At 39.8% G+C, this 21,458-nt stretch overlaps 1 protein-coding gene across 1 annotated transcript in view; it reads left to right on the top strand.

Moving 5' to 3' along the window:
* LOC145994662 (zwei Ig domain protein zig-8-like) overlaps positions 1-21,458 on the top strand; it is a 621,183-nt gene that overhangs the window by 573,715 nt on the left and 26,010 nt on the right. The window contains exon 4 of the mRNA XM_083130785.1: positions 7,861-7,988. Coding sequence (XP_082986911.1) covers positions 7,861-7,988 — 128 coding nt within the window. The remainder of the gene's footprint in view (positions 1-7,860; positions 7,989-21,458) is intronic.

The following is a 21,458-nucleotide window of genomic DNA, read 5'->3' on the forward strand; positions in this document are numbered from 1 at the left end:
GACATCGTACATTTCCAATGGACTCGTAATGCTACTCTTTTGTAGACCTTTTTTGGCAGTGAAAGTTATCACGTAGAATGGCCATTCTGCCATGGCAATTGGCTGGCACACTTTTTTTTTACAACAAAAAAGGGAAAACCTCTTTCGGCTTTTCAGAAAACCAACCGTGGGGACAAGGAGATCCCGCCATAAAATTTGAATGCCAATCTTTTAGTGCCATTGGTTAAGGGGAGAAGACTCAGGTGCCGAAAAAAACTGGTATTGATCGAAGTAATGGGATAATAACTGGTTCGCGGATGGCTTCGAAGAAGACGAAAAGAACAGCATCTATCCCGACGACGTCCTAAGAGAGGCTGTGGGAAAAAAGAAGAGAAGAAGGAAATTAGAATTATGTTACCCGTGTCTGGGGAGGGACATTTCGCTTTATCCCACGCGTTGTCGGATGGTCGTGAAGCCATTTATTACAGGCGTGGCGGTAGAATTTCATAACTCTTTTAACTTCTCCGATCTCGCACCGGCCGTAACTCGACAGTACATAAATGGGACAACAATGGGGGATATAGAAGATGGGAATATCGACTGTCTCGCTGTCTGCGGTGGGAATATTTTTTTTGGCGCAGGTGACATTTCTCCGGCTTTTAACATATTGTTAAAGCCGATGGAATGAAGAGTAACTTTAAAAAGATGTTCCCCCACGATAAAGATAAGATTTCCTTAAGGAAAAATAGAACGGATTGAATACAGGGTGATTCCATGTGAAATGGTCCAATTTTCAATAAAGTTGTTGCTGTTTTCTTATGACTCGGCTGGACCTTTGGCCGATGCCCTGGCAGCTGTTTTATTATCAATACCTATTTAATTAGCAATAGTTTAATAACTACGTAACTACGAAACTATTGAAAGAACATACAGGCATAGCAAAGCAAACCACACGAAGATTCACATGATTTTTTTTAGATTTTGGAATGTCATAACGATTTACAGAAAAGAGAAGAAGATTCGAAAGCAGCTGCAGTTGTGTCGGCCAAAGGCCCAGCTGAGCCTTAATGATTTTGGATAGGATTTGATTAGGGCAATATCATATTATTCACAAACGAATTTGACGTAAAGCGTTGTCGTAGGCTGAGAGAAATGTTAATCCTCATCACATGCGTTGCCCGTTAAAAATTGGTCTGTTTTCCGATAGAGGTCAGTAATTCTCAATACTGTGTTTAGGAGTCAGTTTTTTCTATAGAGCTCCTTCCGAATGCTTCAGTTGAGGACTTGAAAAGAGAAATTATTTCGTGTCTTTAGAAAAATCACTCCCGAAATGCCGAATCCGGCTGTGCACCGAGAATGATAGTCAACATACCGAGAAGTTACACTATTGAGAGTTGTATTGAAATTTATCTCATATGTATGCTTGCTGTATTTCACTCTTTAATGTATCTTAGTTAACAGTTCGTTATATCGGAGACACTTTTCTTCAAATTTACAGGAGAAACTACTTACGGAAATCAGTTTCTTTGCATTGTCGAAGTTCTTCTAGGTATTTTCTTTCATCTTTCAATCTATTTCAGCCGGAAATCAATTCCCGTTGCTTCAATTTAAGCGAAAACGTAACCACGCAGTTTTTAAACTATGTTTGCCTAACCTAACTGAACCTAACCTAACCTTCTGTGAATGGTCCGTGGGGCTATCCGGGAATGGTTTTTGGGGCTATTCGTGGATGGTTATACGATCCCAAATGGTTTTTGGGGCTATGCGTGAGTGGTTTTTGGGGCTATCCGTGAATGGTTTGTGGGGTTCGCCCCGTGACGTGCGTTCCGTAACACTTCGAGAAATGGCTTATTTTAGTGTAAAAAATGTTTGTAATCGCGTGAAAACCTTAATGGCACCTTCAAATATGTTCCGCAATACACAATTGGTAAGTACGAACCATACGAAACACAAAATATCCGATATTAAAGTGTCTCCGATATAACGAACTCATACCGTATCTTATGTTCAATACAGTTTCTACATTGATTACTGCATTTTCTTTCACGAATATCATAATATATGGCTCACACTGTACAAATGTATTGATTGATTTGGTTTATTTTACTTCGATTTTTGTGTCACTTTTTGTTATTTGCGAAGATAGGGATGAGTGATGACATGATGAAATTGATGAATTGACACTCACAAACATCCAGGCCGGGATTCGAACCCGACACTCGTGGCGTCGTAGCGCGATGTGCATACAAATTTGTTCGACGGGTGTCACAGATGTTATAGTTTGACACGTACGTAAGTAACACACGTTTGATAAATGATTAGATTTATTGAAGAAAACGTGCTAGAGCTACAGTTTCAGTAATATGTGTCATTCGTGCCACCTACGGTCAAAATTCAGCACCATTTCCTCTTACCGGGTAAATAATCTTCAAGTTAATTTTTATAATTTCTGACACTGGCAGAACAACGTCGGTAGGACGTCTGACTGGCCGGGTTCGAATCCCTGGAGGGGCGAACTTCTCGCAAGGTACCCAAGTATCAACTTCTCCTTCCGCGAAGTACACCCTGGGCTGCATTTAGCAGACTAACGAGGCTCTGGCGTCTGGAGTCGCAACAAGTATAATAAAATAGAAAAATTAATGCCACTTCATGACAAGCAACAAAGCTTTTTCAGCAAGACTGTGACGGAAACGTAGCTCGCAACATGAATATGTGATTGGGTCATCTAACTCGTGCAAAGATTTGATGCAGGCATGAACTCTGGAAGTTTCATACCGAGATACCCATACCGAAAACAAAAGCTAGTTAACTCTCACCACCTTTAAGAGCTCCTGAGAGGGCGATTTCTGCGTCTGAGAAACTTTGCATCCTTCTCACCGCGTCGAGTACCAAGTCGCTCTGAAGTTCCAGCAATTTGTTTGAGTTTGATAATCTCTAGTCGCTACCCCAATTGACCGCCGGCGTTGCATATCTCCCGACTGCAGACATGTTTGCAGCCGTAGCCGCACGGAATCGATTTCCAAGGAAAGTTTTCCGTGGAAAGTTCCATCTCTCGTTGAATGTAATTATAAGTTTTGATTCTTCCTCCCCCTACTACCAACTTTTCAGTTTTCATTGGCTTGTCAGAGGGTGACGATCTTGTCCTGTGTCTTGGGGACAAGAAATTGGTCTTCGAGATTACACATTACTTCTGGCATGTCGGAAGGAACGTGACGGAGATTTTCCAATCTACATGCACTATCTGTTTTTTTCCTTCTTAGCTCATCCTGCTTTGTTGAATTTCCCATATATCCGTTCATTATCCAAGTTTGCTTCCTGGTTAGATCATGTGACTCCTTACCGAAACCCCCGGTAACTGCTTATTGCAGGCCAACGAGGCTCTGACGGCTGGACCCAAGACCAGGATAAATCCTTTGTGGGATTGTGATGTCATTTGTTTTTCCTGTGTGCCCATTATACAAATTAAAGTTAGGGGGAAAATAACTGCATATTCTTATTTCTGAGAAAATGCAGATGTAAAATGATATGCTGCATGACCCCCCTCCCATTTGAAAATTTGGATGCAATTCCAAGATGGCGGCTTTCAAGATAGCCGCCATGATACACACTAGCACCATCTAGTGTGCCGAAATTTCATCGCCCTCCCTCAAGTCATTTTCAAATCAAAAGGGGGAGGCCGGACTTTTGCCTCACCCTATAGTTTTAGCTTTTAACGTAGGTAAGGATATTTTAGTCCTAGGAGACAACATAGTTTCAATTCTTGTTAAGTAATGAACGAGGTAGTTTTAATAACTGACTAAGGAAGTTTTAAAGACTTTTGTTAGGGGCCTCTACATAATTTTCTTTTAGTTAAGAGGTTAAACCTCGTTTTGCGTGACTGGCAAAAATAACCTATGTACTGAAGCGTCCTTACTATAGGCTAAGAACCATTTGGCCTCCCCGATGGCGCAGTGGCAGCATCGTCGTCTTGTAATCAACGGGTCCAGGGTTCGATGCCCGGTGGAGGCACATAGTGGTTCGGATCCCGCTTTAAACAGTATGTTGAGTCCCGATTAGTTTCACTATGCATAAAGTGGACTTAAATCACCAAAACAATCTATCAATATAAAAATTATTTGAAAAACTTACACAAACGGGTACGGTGTTCGATTCATAATCTTCGCAACGTAATATTCGGTGTTTCGTTCCGTGAATACGAAATCTGGCTAGTGGAAACGGACAATAATAGTTTCTTTCTTGAATGACATAACGGTTCATAGTGTCGGAAGCTGTATGTACACTTCTGTTCATATAGAGGGGCACGTACTTCAATTATTCGACCTTATAAAATGTGCCACTTTATTTGAGCAGGAGTGTACCATGAAGGAAGGTACAGACGGTAGCCTCTCTCACCTGTAAGCCTCTGCGGACGGTAGGTTTCTAGGCGCGCGTTTTTCAAACTTGCAGTAATGCATGACACATATCGTAGCAGAACTACGCGTATTTGCAGTAGAAAGGTGGCATCTACCCAATGCAGGTGAAATTTATAGATTTTTCCCTTCCCTAAAAAGAAAGCGAGAAAATAATATGAAAGATCAAATTTTACACAAAATTTATCCTTCCGCATGTGGTTATGGCCACCGGAATGAACCAAAGTGAATAAAAAAGTCTGAAAGCTCCCTCCCTAAGTGATCGACTTTAACTCTGACCATCGAAGTTACCTGGTTTGAATCCCGTCCTGTTGTTCCTTTACAAATATCGTCTTATCGATCTCATCTAAGTATCAGCATCGTCTCGATAGCCAAAAGTAGGAGAAGAAAAAATCAAATCACAAGTATAATGTTACAAATGATTTTCAAGAGTTTTCGCTTGGATGGATCCATGATTTATATTTTGGAATCATTTTCGCATTTTAGCGCCCACCTTCTGCCGCAAACAGACAACCTCCACGTGCCAACATGTCGCAACCTAAATTTCCAGAATAACGGCGTCATGTTTCCACCACAGTACTCCGTGCCAGAAGGAGTTCGTGCACGTGGACAAGTTGGAAATCCGTCTCCAACAGCCAAGCCACAAAATTGTGAGTGCCTGCGTGCGTGTGTGTGGCGGTGGGATGGGATAAACGCAGGCAAATGCGTTTCTTTTCTTTGCGTTATGTGGTTGGTAGTCGTTGCTAACTCGTCGCGTGCCTTTGATTATAAATTAATCCGTCGTGTTAAATATGCAAGCCCTGTCCACTACTCTTTCTGAAGCCGCCAAAATTGCATTACACACAACTGCCGGACCCCCATGGATGTTACAACAGTTATAGGAATTGTGCATCTACCGTGAAGCGTTTTCCCATAGAGAGTCATGTAAAAGGTTTTTAAGGTACTTTTGAATATGTTATGGAACTCTAAAAATGATAACTTGCATATTCACGTTTAGATTCGCTTTCGGACTAAAAATGGGATGAAATTTAGAAGCTCTCAAATTTATGGTCAGCCTGTTTTTCATCCATTATCGAGATATCCCCGATAACATAGTGGTTGACTCTTCAGTCTCGTAATAATGGTTTCCGTTTTTAAGTACCAGTTGGAAGCCCATACTTTAGTAGTTGGAATCCTGCTTTACATAAGTACAGTCCGATTAGCTCATGTGTGCATAAAGTTGACTTAGTGTTCAGTTTGTGGTCAAAAGAAGCAGCTCTAATGAATTGGCAAATTGGGGCAATGACGGGGACAAAGTCGATCTGAGCGTGGTGCTGATCACAAGATTGTGAATTTGTGGGGTCCCTACCTCCACACTCCCCTCCCACGTTCTATCAGGTCATATTGCAATCCTAGCTTCACTTTTCGCTTATCTCACAGAAACTAGTCATGTCGTTGTAAGGCGAAAAATATAGATTTAAAAAAAATATTTATTGCAAATAGGCATTACGGTGAACACATGTAGAATAAAATAAATTATTGGATTTGAACTGAATTCATGTTAGACTGGATCTAAAAATAACAAGTCAATTGCCTTAATTATGTACTAAGTAATGTGAAAATAAAGTAGTTTGGTATTTCAAAATATCCTTCACACAAAGATTCCCAGAAGCAGTCAAGTGTTACACCATAGATTCGAATTACACGTTTCTGCAGGGTTATTTGTTGTTGATGCGCCGAGAACAATGTTTGTGTTGGTATGCAAATCAACAATTCATCAAAGCATCAATATTGTATTAGAAGTACTAATCAACATTGAACACTGATATGAAATTTGTTTTCTTACATTTGAATATGCATATTGTTTTCAGCTCCTATTAATCAATGAAATGTATAATAATACGAGGGCGCAACAATAATTATCTGCACTGCAGTTATATTTGTGTCTTCGTTGACAGCATGCATCACTAGGTGTGTTCTATGCGACTCACTTCTTTGAATTTGAATTTGATTTTAAAATTGTGGGAGCGTCAGCACTTAGGCTATTTTGCTCCCGTCACATTATACGGGGGCCAGCCCCTTATTACAAAGAACAACTCTAATGTTGCATAATTAAAAATCTTAAAATGTTCTGACTTCTGTTAAAAGCTGAGGCTGTAAAGGGGCACTCAGCACACATAAGGACAAAAGAACAGGACAATAGAAACAAAATTATACTGGTCTGGGGGCCAGTCGCCAGAGCCTCGTTAGTGTTCAGTCAAGGGTGTACTAACGTGGAAGTGAGGTTGACATTTGGGTGTACTACGTGGAAGGTCACCCCTTACACCCCGCGACTCACTTCTGTGCAGAGTTAAAGTTGCTCGGTCTGTCGCATTATGTTTTCTGTGATGTTAACAATAACACTCGGCTTTCCATTTGCACCAAAGCGCAAAAGTTCAGTTATACATTTTTTACTGTCTGAAGGTATATCAGGAGCCGAAATCCACAGAGGCTATTCAGCACTGTTTGTCTACAAATGGATTGTTACGAAGAAGGCGACGGTTCCCACATGTGCGACCATTATGGAACTTTTCAGTCCATTCGTAGGCACTCAATTGCGGCAAAACATTGTTTCCATGCTGTGCTGAAAGTCTTGGGTGAATGTCGGTCCCTGATACGTCTTCAGACCGCAAAAAGCGGATAACCGAACCGAACGCTGTCCTTTGGCGCAAATGGAAAACGGAGCGATATTTTTAACGTCACATCAGCAACAATGCAATAGACTAAGCAGCTTTAAACCTATGCAGCAGTGGGTGACAGAAAACACCCCTAGTGATACATGCGATGGAACAACATTGCTGCCAATAGAAACCCAAATATAACTTCACTGTGTATAATTATTCACTCACCCTCGTATAAAGAGCCTAATGATATTTATAACATTGACGTTTACAATATTGAAAACGTTCCTCATAATTTAGCGACGGGTCCCTTACCTCCATCAAAAATGGACAATAATTACCTAACTATTACCATTTTGTGACTGTCTTCAACTCTCACAAGAAACAAGCATTTATTTATTTTCTCTTGTACATATGTTTATAAATTAAAAGGGGCTGCTAAGATAATGAACGCTGTATCAATGCCAATGTAAAATTTGTTAATTTCGATTCGTTTATGTTTAGTAGAAAGACCGGTTTTCAAGTAATGTCTTGTATTAAGGTTGCAAATTGAATTTGTGAAAGATTATTTCAAGTGAAATCAGAGATTAAGGAGTATAAACTGCTTTAATTCTTGCAACGTTAACTTTTAAATTGTATGAAACTCTGCTCGTTGTTCGCAATTATCATATGAACTATAAACTCAGTGTTATGCACAGTTGCAATTTGTAATTATGAGTAAATTAGATTTTGATTATTGAATATGTGTACTTTCGTTATTCACGCGAAGTATACTGACAGATTTTGAATTTATCAATGCATCTACTACACACACCGCTATCTTTCTCTTTCAGAGCCCATTACGAGTATCCTTGGAGGACCTGATATGCATATCAATAAAGGGAGCACGATCAACCTGACCTGCATAGTGAAACACAGCCCCGAACCACCCCCAGCTATACAATGGACGCACAACGGAGACGTAAGTAGTTTACCGTTTGAGAAATAGTAATTCGAACAACATATTTGGACACTTAATGTTTTCTGGAAACTTAAACGCAATCAATTTCCAACGTTCTGCCAGTCGTATTGAATATACAGACCACGCTCTCATCGATGGCATAGAGGTAGATGGCACCTCGTAAACAAGGGGTTTTGGGTTCGATCCCCAGTTAAGAGACAGTCTACAATGGTTCGCATCTCACTCGAAATTATAATTTCAGCCGAGATTTGCCTGTCTGGGTTTAGAGTGGACGCAAGAGAATCTAGTAGGGTGGAATTAGGGTCGATCCCGGAAATAATTACTACAGAAATGATCTTTTGGGGTGTTGTTCATCTACTTCAGGGTAACGTATGGCCAGAATGCCAAAACCGTACCTGTTGGGCAAATCTAGATATCTAAGGAACAATAAGATCATGAATATTATGTTGAATACTTTTTTTTACAACAAAACCTTATCAGAAGGTTATTACGTATCCACATATTGTATCAGTAGCTGAAATGTGTTACATTTCAATGTAAGAAGGAAAGCGTAAAATTCGAATTGTAGAAGTATAGGGTGGCACGTAAGTCACATTCCACATGGAACTAACGACGTAATGAGGAAATAAAGATCAAAAGAGTTCGCTGATAGTGATATTTCGTGATCCACTAATAGGTTGGCGGTGCCATTAGATCTTGCTTTGTGGAGAATGGTTAACAACATGGTATACTCCTAACAAACGACAGACCTAGCGTGATTGTGTGCCTGTTTGAGTGAGCTGAATTTCTCGCCACCCTGTATTAAAGTGAAAAAATACACTGGTTGTTGTAACGTAAATGCTTTGAAATGTTTGAAGTCTATAATAATTATAAAAGTGTATGAGCATACGCGTAACTTGGAGGTGGCAAGGGGGCACTTGCTCCCCGCCACCAAAATTTTCAGGTTTATGTAAGTTCATAGTAATTTTGTTAACCTCCTGGAACCTGAGGAGCAAAGTAATGAGTATTTTTTAAATAATTTTTGAAATGTAACAGTCATTTATAAAAATAGTCGTGGATGATATGTTTATGGGTTTGAAAACTTGTTGATTCTGCATTCCATTGTTAAGCTCTAAGTTCTCCTCTGCCCCCACCCACAAGTTAGGCCCCAAGCTGCGCGTATGTCGATGAGAGTTAAATAAGAGGCATGAGAATATAGTGAAATTAAATATGTTCATCGGAATCCATGTGTCAATGCACATGTCAAGCTAGGTTTTCAGCAGGAGCAACATAACTCTTTTCCCTTCGCTTTGTAGCGGCAGCGTACTACATGAAGCAAACTATATGGTGCCGGTGGTTCAACGGTTGTAGCCTGATGAAGATGCTATCTTTAAGCGTCCACCCCGCATAACCTGCTCTGACTTGCTAGTTGATAAATATTTCTACTGCTATATATAGTATATGTATTCGGGCAAACTTTGGTAACGAATTGCTGTTTGAGATGAAACTTTTGAGGACATTAAAACCTGCGCGTTCCATAATAATGTGCCGAACATTTAAAATAACATCAGAGTGGAGGGTTCAGATCTTGCAGCAAATAACAATAAATGAGACGGCCGTGTCCAATGAGAAGTTCATTTAGAATCATCCCTTCTCTGCCGGAGGAACGTTGTGAGGAACTTCATGCACCAATGATCCCCTTTGCCCTATCCTGCTAAATCTCAAGGAGGAAAGAACTGAAGGTCCCTGGCCGATGTAAGGTGGAAGCACTTAGCTGCCTCCATCAGCAGACTTCGGCAAGAGCAGCAGCTGCTTCGTTGCCTTTAATGCCCACACTGACAGTGAAGGACGTTAACCGTCGAAAAATTCACTGCACTAGAGGTTGTCCGGAAGAGAGTGGTTCCAGGCTCTGGAGCACACTGAAGGAACCCGAATAAATGAGGACTCTCTGCAAAGTGTGAACTTCAGCAAAGTACAGAACTTTTAGTATTTCACAGAGTTCTGCCATGTAGATGGAAAAAGCAATTTGCAATGTAAAGCAAAGCTGTAACTGTGCGAGTTGACGAGGCATAACCCACAGATTGAACCTATATGGACCAACCTGAATAATAATAAAAAGTAAAATTGAGATATTGTAATCAAAGCTCTAAAAAAAAACATAATTTCCCCTGCCTTTGGGAAAGCAGTTCGAGACAGGTTAATGGGAGATGCAGGTAATTCCCAGTGGAGAGAGACGGAAAAGTGGAGGGACGCCAGGCAGATCGCTATCAACACCAAGTTCTGAGGATCTCGTAAGCATGAACACAGAGTGGCATTGTGACGACACGAGAATGTAGGCGGTACACAGTCAACCCTCTCTCATCAGAGACTGTGCTAAGAAAGATGGGATGGCATCGAGCGTAGATGGTGGCAATAATGAAGCATACGTTGTCATTGTAGATATAGGGAATGCTCCGATACCTCCATAAACAAGTAGACGATTAGACTGATAGGAAATACACCGGAACGCAGACGAATACCAGCACAATAAACAGAGTTGACGATGTGAAGTTGAGAAGGACGAGCAAAGGAATCCACAGTTTCGACCTAATGAGAGAAGAATAAATCGAAAGAGAACAATACGATCAGCACTCCAACATGTATAACTTAACACGTAGAGAAGGTTAAAAACTAGTAGACAATATTAATTCAGATGGCAGAGATGAGATTGCGAGCAGCCGATATCCATCGTAAGCTTAGGAAAGTGCTAACCACGACAAAGTGTGTTCGAATGGATTGAGAACTTCAAAAACGGTCGGACAAGTGTTGAAGACGAAGGAGCAGCAGATATGCCAACGCTTGGGTGCAGGTAGATAGATCTCATAAAAACTTTACCTCGAAAGCGCTTAGTTTTGGCGCTCTAAGTGCTTAAATCCTATCCTGTATGTATGCAACCCAACACAGCAAACACCGCTCTGACATAACTCCAGGGGCGCGCGGCAAAGGTTGCAACTATCGTCACTTTGCAGTCTTGCCTGAGCAAAATACAAAATAATAATGACACTTGCGATGTTGAAAGAAATATTTAGAGTACTTACAAACTTACCAAGGCAATGAATTTCCAATAAGTGAGGAATGAAATTCAAGAACGCTCATTACAGAGAGTCTCCATCGTGATTCAACTGTCATGCAATATGAATAATCACAAGAGAGGCTTCCGACAGATGTTGATGAAATCGACGAACTAGCAAATGCTAACATGATGTGCTCGCTGCTTCTTTTCGAACATGCAGACTGTAACAATTTATTTGGAAATTATACCTTGGCATGTAGAGTAATATCTAATCGAGGCCGTCACATAATACGAGGGCAAGCCCCTCACTGAAAACAAAATAATGTTAATGCCTTTTGCAATAAAATGAAAAAAGTTGTTTAAACATACATTAATTCAGAATAAATTTAATAAAGGGATCAACTGCTTATTAAGCGCCGGCTTCCGTGGAGGAATGATCCCCGCAGCGCGTTACGATGCCATGGGCCTCGTATTCGTTCACCGACCTTCATCAATTTCATCATATCATCATTCATCCTCATTTTTGCGATTAGCCAGAAGTAGCATAAATGCGAAGTAAAGTATACCAAATCAATCAATCAATCCTTATTTAGTCTTTAAAGACAAATTATCCATGCTTATGTCAAGTGCCGAGCTGTATAGGGCGTTTTGAATGCACAATGAGGAAACAAAAAACAACATAAAACCACGCAAAGACATATTCTGGAGCCGGCTCATGGACACGGAACACTCATTACCAAACATTTCGGATTCTATAGTTCCTGCCTGGACAAAGGTGTCACTGCGTCATTCGTTGTATTTGCCTGGAGAGGGAGAATGTTAAGTAAAATAAGAAAAGTAGAAATACACGAGGATTACCCTAGAAACTGATCTCCGTGTCAGAAGCTCGTCTTCTTGAAAAGGCGAATTAAAATGTTGAAAATTGGATACCTTCAGAAAATGTCAGCCTTTACAATGTATAAAGAAAAATATGGGCAATTTATGACCTGTTCTCAGTTTTCGTTTGCTTAACAATCTTTCTCGTTCGATGAAAAAAGAATCAGCTTTAAAAACACCAAATAAGGAAACTAATTCCCACATGTAAATACAGTATGAATTACGAGAATCTCTGTTTATGAAACAAAGTCATTCTATATCGTGAAGTGTTGAATAGACTTGTACAGACAGGCACCGAACTCGTTGTAATTCGTTTCGATAAAGACATAAATTATTCATATACCTCATTAATAGAGCATTTGAGATGACCCAGTTTGCCTAGATATTAGAGAGAGAAAGCGAGCGAGCGAGAGAACTTGTAACACAGTTTTTAATTCGCATGTTCCTATGGGATTGATACTACAGGATTGAATAGAAATAATCTTGAAACCCTCTTTCGCAGTGGCGGCGCCAGGATTAATCATCTGGGGGTGCTGAGGGGGTGCGAAATAAAATTTAGGGGTGATGTTGAAAATAAAGAAAGCATGAAATATGCATTCATGTTTTAGCAGATGCGGAACCACGAATTTTTGTCGGGTGGGCGAGGCAATTACCAGGACAAAGGTGTCCATAATAATAATAATAATAATGACATTATTATTAAGGCTGGTTTAGATTGGCCGAGTGAGCGGGAGAGTTACTGCGACGAGTTACTGGCCTGTCTGCTCGTTCGACCCTTCTATGGCGAGTAGCTGTTAACACACTTTTTACTAGACTCCAGCAAAGTGGGATAGTAGCTGCAGCTGTCGGGTGCTCTTTTGACAGAATGAACCATCAACGTCGTTGGCGATTTTTTTAAAAAGTTCTGAAACCGTTTACACAATTTTTTACACGAGAAATGAATACAATAATGCACGAGGACATGTCTGGAAAGAAGACTAATATCCTTGATTTTTCAATTTTCGATCGTTCTTGGTTGTGTACTGTAGAACGTAAATTACTTATTTTTAATTTTATTTCTACGCCAAATACCTCAAGTCTTATCTCCTACACTTGTAGCTTCATACGCCCGTAGTTTATTTGGTTTGTTCCTATAATCGACAAAAATTCCATGGACATTGGACACTCGCACAACACAGACTCTATACTGTCCTCAGAAAGCGTTTACATGGACCGAGTGGTCTGTGTAGTTTACGAGCTAGTGAAAAAATCGATGGGAGAGGAAGCAACTTGGTCGAGTCGCTGCCCTGCTTGGACAGCCACTCGACTGTCCTGACTACTGGAGCGAGTACTGGCTCCAGTGCTCTCCCCAGTTGTTTACACGGAGAAAGTAGCTCGCTTGACCCTACTCGCTCCAGCTACTCTCCCGTCTACTCGACCAATGTAAATCAGGCTTTATTAGTGTAGTAGTAGAGCCTCCCCGATGGCGCAGTGGTAACGTCGTCGCCTTGTAATCAAGTGGTCCTGGATTCGATACCCGGTGGAGGCTCATAGTGGTTCGGATCTCACTTTAAACTGTAGGTCCAGTCCCGATTAGCCTTCCTGCGCATAAAATGGACTTAAAACACCAAATCAATCAATTAGTGTAGTAGTAGTGGTGGTGGTATCAAAGCCGTTATTATCATCGTAAATAACGCAAGAAGGGGAGAAGTATTTTGTTCGACAAACTATTTGAAATATTTTTTCAACACGTTCCATTTCACATTAGCTAATGATTGAAAACATGCACACATTTTTGAAAGACATAAAATGCATGACGAATATAATTCTTTTTGTACATATAACACGTATAACTTTCATGTTCAACATATGTTTTACACATATGCAATATGGAGTGATGCAAAATATAAGAAAATACATATGCAACATGTTAACACTAAGTAGTGCACATATTCTAAGTTTTTTAATATAATTTATATAGAATATTATTTAAATGCATTACATAACCAATTCATCCGCTTCAGGACTAGCCAACAGCAAAAATGATATAAATATCTCAAATGTGCGCGCTACTTTTCATCCAAACAATTGTTCATGCATTTAACACCAAACTGCTCAGCAGTAACAGTCTGAAGTACATAGTTGGTCTTACTTCTCTCTCTGCTCATTTATAATGCATTAAAGCAAGGAATGATATTGCTCGTTGCTTCACTCGCAAGAACATTTTTGAATCCAAATTATTGCAAGCTGAAAACAATATTAATATAATTGGGCGGCGCATTCTCTCTTTTATAACATTTTAATTTAGATTATTCGCCACCCCCTAGCTACGGCTCTGAACTTTTATGAATTTACAAAAAAAAAAATGTATTTTTATTTGCATAAAATTTGAAATCAAGGATGAAAATTGTCTCTCTGTGCTCCCCCTTCCCCCTTGCAGGTGCCCTTCACTGTCTGGAAGAAAAAAAATACATGAAAACTTTTTTTTACTTCAATGTTTGCCCCCTTCACCCATAGAATTGATTTCCGACCCAGGTTTGGTTGGTAATGCTCTGCTGTGGTTGCGCTAATAACAAGTAGGCAGACAATAAAACTGTTTATCAACAATGCCAAAGAAAGAACTCACTGAGCTGTAGGCAAATATCGAAAAACACAATCAGGTCAATTGAAACAAAAGAAGAAATTATTATTAACAACAATACTGACGAAAGAAAAGAAAACGGCCTCTGATCTTTATAGCGAGTGCTGACAGTACAGGAAATTACGGTGGCTTCTCTTTCAATGCTTGGCTGTTGTATACAATAACAGCGGTCTTACTACAATACCTAATATTCGCCCGCTCAATGTGACTACGACATATGACACTGTAAGAGTTAATGTTTTCAACATAGTGATGCACGTTATAATCCGCCATTTTGTTCTTGGATGAAAACTATATTATAAAGAAGCTTTCAATGAAATACATATCACATAAAAGGTTACACTTTGAAAAAATGTACAGCAATACATGCTCAATAAGACCACCGTTGTTACTTCTAACCTCAATCAAGCGAACAACAATGTTATCAGTTAACCTACGAAAAATGAGTTCCGTAATTTCACTTCGCTAACTTTTTCATGAAAGACTCGTGGAATCTCAGTTACCAAAAAGTGCACATTTTGTTTGTTAACCACACCATCCAAATGAAACTGTGCCTCAACAGTGTTGCGTTGATATCCTCAGCCCAATGAACGAAGGCCATTCTCTGCTGTTTGTGTTCATTTGTGAGTTTTTGCACCACGGTACGGATAAATATGGAGATAATTTTTAAGAATCATTTTGATATCCCTAGTTGTATTTCTGCTTTTCTATCCGATTTGCCGGGATTCACCGGTATAGCAACTCGAACAGCTTCAATATTCTCAGGCGAACACACAGGATTGGGACGATCATGCTTCGATCCCAATACTATTCCTTCCATTCGAAACATTTCATGTAGTTTGTGAATCGTTTTTCTAGAGGGGGCCCACCGAATATGGAAATGTGAACGAAAACGCCTCTGAGTCACAACAATGCTTTTTGTTTAAGCAAAAAATAGCACAATTGCTGGTTGCTGTTGCATCATAAGTCTTCCTTTGTCTGCCATGTTGTCTTCTCTAGCCCCCTAGCGACAGCATCATGAATTACGCTTCACATATTATCACGCGACTTTTCCAGTGACTACTGCAACTGCTGTTGACACACATGGCGTGATTCCTCATCTCGGATCCGAAAAAAATAAAAAAAATAAACAAATGGCGGATCATATCGTGTGCCACCCTGTAGGTATTGAATAGTAGGTACTTAAAGAGGTGCGCAAGAAAATGAAGGGTGTGCGGAAGCACCCCTTCGCGCCCCCCAGGCGCCACCTCTGCTCCTTTGTAACACCAAATAATTTTCCTCACATGCATATCAGTTGTCACTGTCACTGAAGTTCACGTAGGCAGTACGTGTTTAGTGAATCCTTCTTGCCATTGTTTTCCAGAATTCCTATTTTATGTTGGTTATTTTGTTACCTTGGCCTCATAACGCTTTGTTCTCTGTTTCTTACGCGGGCGCTGTAGATACAAATCTCGAGTTTCTTCGTACGGAACGAATTACTCCCGTTTCGATGAAACCAGTTTATCTGAATGTACACAGAATACTTTACCTGCATGAATAATATGTTTCCTTCAACAGAATGATGTTAATTTAGTTTTCTTTAAATACCATTATCTTATGCAGCTCAGCGCTTGATATATGTATCGAATTAGTTCCTAATAAGGAGTTTATCCCTTTGTTAGTTTTATTCTGAATTGAGTTATGTTTAAACGACGTTATTCATTTTATTGCAAGAGCCATCATCATTAATTTATTTTTACTACGGGGCTTGCTCCCGTATTAAGTACGGACTGTATTAGAAATTACACTACAAGCCAACGTATAATTTCCAAATAAATTGTTACAGTCTTATGTTAGCATTTGTTCGTTCGTCGATTTCATCAACATCTGTCGCAAGCCTCTCTTAAGATTATTCATATTGAATGACAGTTGGAACACGATGGTAAAAAAAAAAAGTAAAGTGTTCCCCTGTGCATAGCACCACGCCATGAAGGCGTATAGGGGGTGTGGGGGTAACGCCCCACACTTTCTTGATCCGGTCGTGAGTGGGGGTGATGTGATCAGCATCACGCCCCTGACCGCCTTTACCCCCCAGGGTTTCCCCCAGGTACCCATGTTATTCGACGCTGGGTGGGCGCCGGGGCCGCTTTTACCGTTAGAAAAGTTCCCGGATTTGAACCGGCCGGGGATCGAACCCGGGACCTTGAGCATGGTAGTCAGACGCGTTACCGACTGAGCCACCGCGGGAACACGATGGAGACTTTTCATAATGTGCATTCTTGAATTTCATTCCTCACTTATTGGAAATCTTTTGCCTTGGTGAGTTTGAAAGTATTCTAAATACTTCTTACAGCATCGCAAGTATCATTATTATTTTGTATTTTGCTCAGGTAAGACTGCAAAGAGACGCTATAGCGTCGTCGGCTTGTAATCGAGGGGTCCCGGTTCAATACCCGGTGGAGGCACATAGTGGTTCGGATCCCACTTTAAACTGTAGGCCCAGTTCTGATTAGCCTTACTGTGCATAAAGTGGACTTAAAACTCCATCTCAATCAACCAATCAAAGAAAAGAGACGCTAGTGGGAACCCTGCCGCGCGGTCGTTTGCTGTGTTGGGTTGCATACATACAGGATAGAATTTAAGCATTTATAGCGCAGAAAATAAGCGCTTTCGAGGTAAAGTTTATAAGGAAAAGATATTTGTTTTTATGATATCTACCAGCACCCAAGCGTTGTTGCAGTTGTTTTGCGACACCCTGTATAATGTGCGTGATAGAGTGATAGAGTTCCTTGGAATGAGATATGGAAATCTTTAGAGAAGAAAGGAGTGGATAAAAACCTAATAAAAGCAATCCAAAGTTGGTACAAAGGATGCAGATGCTACGTGAGGACGAGAAACCACCAGTCAGAGGAATTTGAAATAACAACAGGAGTTAAACAGGGAGATATACTATCACCATATCTATTTATAATCCTATTAGATGAAGTAATAAAGGAATGCCATATAAAAATGAAACAATTTCATGTAGGATACTGGAATATGAAATCAATTAAACTAACAGAGCTCATATACGCTGATGATATTATACTAATAGCTAATACACAGGCTAGTTTACAATATAACCTAAATATTCTTAATGAAGAATTAAAGAAAAAGAATATGGAAATAAATACGGAGAAAACTAAAACAATGATAATTACCAGAGAAAAGACAAACCATAAGTTAAAACTGAATAACAAACCTTTAGAACAAGTGACAAATTTCAAGTATCTTGGAGTAATTATAAACAGTCAAGGAAAAGAAGAGGAAGAAATAAGAGATAGAATCATGAAAACAGGAAAGCTATATCAAATGATAAACCGAGGATTTATAGGCAAAAAAGAAATATCTACCCAAACAAAATTCACTGTATATAAAACAATTTATATACCAACACTTACTTATAGCAGTGAAAATTGGACAATGACTGGAAAACACCTGCAAAGTGTACAAACAATGGAAATGAGGTACCTTCGAAGAATAAGTGGGAAAACCAGGAAAGATCGGATAAGGAATCAAACCATCCGGCAATCTTTAAATGCTCAGCCACTACAAGAAACAGTTGAACGTAATCAACTCAGATGGTTCGGCCATTTGAGCAGAATGAGTGAGACGAGACTGCCAAAACAGATATGGGAAGCACGTCCACAAGGAACAAGACCAAAAGGAAGACCAAGAAAGACATGGAATATGAGTGTCAAAGAGATTTTGGAGAAACGAAGCATAAGATGGAAAGAGGCACAGGAAAAGGCGATGGACAGAAACGTCTGGAGAACTCTCTGTAACCCCTCGACACCAGCAGGTAGAAGAGGACGCGACTAAGTAAGTAAGTAAGTAAATGATATCTACCAGCACCGAAGCGTTGTTGCAGTTGTTTTGCGACACCCTGTATAATGTGCGTATATAAAAATAATCACCAAGGGTTCCCTCCCCTCCCCACCCCGTTAGTGTAAGCGCTTAGTTTTGGCTCTATAAATGCTTAAATTGTATCCTGTATGTATACAACCCAACACAGCAAACGACCGCGAGGCAGGGTTCCCACCACTCTAGTCTTGTAATCAAGAAATTTCGTCTCCCATTGAACAAAGAGTAGTTCTGATCCCACTTTAAACAGTAGACCCGGTCTCGATTAGCCTCTCTGTGCACAAAGTGGACTAAAATAAACTTTGACTCATATTCACTTCCCCTACTCCCCGACTGTACCAATCGTTTCCAGATAATGGTATTTCAAAGTAGATCTTACGCAGATATCGGACCGTGATCTATCATTTAGTACGAGGGAGAATCATCGATACTTTGCATAAGTGGAGGGGGTTAACCACGTGAGATAGTGATCCGCGAAGCACCTCTCAGTTTGCTGATTGGTCGCTTAATCAAAGGTCCATTGCGGTTTGGTGCCGATGGTTCAGAAATCCAATCGGTCTCGCTCAGGTTTTGCGTTGCAGACCGCAATTATTAATGAGAACGTTCCACGTATAATCCCTGAGCTTGAATACATGGAAACGTAAGCACTCGCGTTTTATGTGTAGGCCACGTTGTGGAATTTCTATTGTCCACTTTCTCTTTATTTATTGCCCACCATTAATTCTGCAAAATTAATTATTCTTGTTAGAAGAAACCAAGCTTGATTTTTCGCATAATCACTTTTTCGAAAATTTCGTAGCAGATAAAGCAAGCGATTCGAAGATTCATCAGAATACTTGGAATTAATTCTAAACCGGTGAAATTTTGCACATTTAGGAATATCATAGCAGTTTTTCGAAAAATACTTTGCTAATGGATATCGCATGTCTAGTGGCATTTTAATTTCGCTGTTGTGTTTGGACAGTGTACGTCCAATTTTACTACGTCTGTTCATTTAGGTTCAACTGAACACATTTCTGAGTTTATTTTATTTTATTTATTTATTTATTTATTTTAATTGAAACACAACAGGCGCATGCCCAATTACAGTGTTCAATATGGGATGATACCATTACATAAACAAGAACATAACTAAGAAAATTAACAAGAAATATGAATGATGCAATATACATTTTACTTTTAAGAACAATTGTGAGAAATTAACTATTAGATTATAGAAGCAAAGGGAACACAGAGACAAAACAATAATAAATGACGCTAAACTGTTGGATATAACCTTACAAGCTGAATGAAAACCAAAATTTGGTGAAGAACAAAACAAAACAAAACATACAGAAATTCAGCGAATAGATCTAATGTTACAATTACATTTAAATAGGTCTACGCTTGGATTATTCTTAGAAACTGAATTAAATAACTCGCACATTCTCCTCATGGGTTCAGCTTCGGTCATTTTGGTTCTTCCAAGGGGGATTTGAAAGAGATCAGTTCTGGGCCTTAACATACAGTTTGGCACAAAAATTTAAATTCGACAACAGATTAAAAAAATCAATTTTACCATTGATAAGCTTGGAGAGAAAAGTTATTTGACTTGCTTGCCTCCTTTCATCGAGTGACGGAATATTAAAGATTTCGCGTAATATGTTGCTAGGAGTGAGTTTTGGATATGCACCATCAAGTTTAAATAGTAGATATCCGAGAAATTTATTTTGAAGCTTTTCTAATTTTTCGATATCTTTCTTGAGTTGCGGGTTCCAAACAAGAGAAGCATATTCGAGTTTAGATCTGACGAGCGTATTTGTTTGCAAATCTACGCCATGCACAGAAAAGATAATCGTGGCTGGACCTACAGTTTAAAGTGGTGTTCGAACCTCTCTGTGCCTCCAGAGAATATCGAAAACCGGCCGCCTTTATTATAGATCCTCCATCACTTTTGAAACCCTGGAGGTAGCGGCGCTAGTGTCGCTGGGTTACGTCACAGTGAAACGAGCTGAGCGATACATGCTAAGAGTAAACCTGGCCTACCTAATCTACTCAAGTATATATCTAATAGCCGGCCCTCGTGGCGAAGTGGTTAGCACATCGTTCTAAAACGTCAGAGGTCCCGGGTTCGAATCTCGGCCTGGGCATGTATGTTTGTGAGTGTCCATTCATCAAATCCCAGGATTAGCCTCTCCTGGAGTTTCCAGAATAGTCAATATTGACGCGCTCTCAATATACTATTCCCCCTACGTAAGACACTCACACAACATACATCCCCCTTATCACACTTCACACTTTAGCCAAAATCCAAACTGTTAACCCTCTCACTTAATAAACTTCTTCTCCCTGCCTTATTACCTTTAATCAAATAACTTCCCCTCTCCCTTCACACACACTCACACATCAACAAAAACTACACACACATAAACTCACCAAACAACAATACAACTTGTGAGCACGTCCACACAACACATAACACTTTCTCAGTCAAGTGACGTACTGAAACACACACTACATACCTTAGGACCACAAAAAAGTATCATATTAACAACATTTGTAAATCGGGCTTGTTCGGTAATCCAGAAGAACCTCGTTACCAGATCCTGAAGATTACATTGTAACTTGCAGGAATATATTTATATGTATTCTTTGAACCAAATAAAGCCACGAGGAACATGTAAAGTTTTCGTTATTTATGCTGTTACATGCATACCTGAGTAGGTTTGGTAGGTCAAGTTTAGTGTTAGCATAGGGTATATCTCCAAGTTGTTATAGCTGTCGCTGGCTGTTCCTGTTTTCTGTAGTTTGCATATTTTTCGAAATCTTGGCGCTATAAACAAGACAACGACGTTACAATTACGCCATTGGGGAGGTATTTAACACATTTCTGCTTCCTGGTATCCATTTCAATTTTTAATATTGTACACAATGATTGTATTAGAAACCTTCTAAATAATAAGTATTGAATTGACAATTTTGACTAACATCAATTTGACGGGAACTGCGTATCCAAAAGTAAGGGATGTAAAGTAAGTGTAAAATATAGATTGTTGAAGGCAGTGCTCGAAAAATTTTCTTC

The sequence above is a fragment of the Lepisma saccharinum genome, chromosome 11 (assembly GCF_977018435.1).
Source record: "Lepisma saccharinum chromosome 11, izLepSacc3.1, whole genome shotgun sequence".
Taxonomy (NCBI): Eukaryota; Metazoa; Arthropoda; class Insecta; order Zygentoma; family Lepismatidae; genus Lepisma; species Lepisma saccharinum.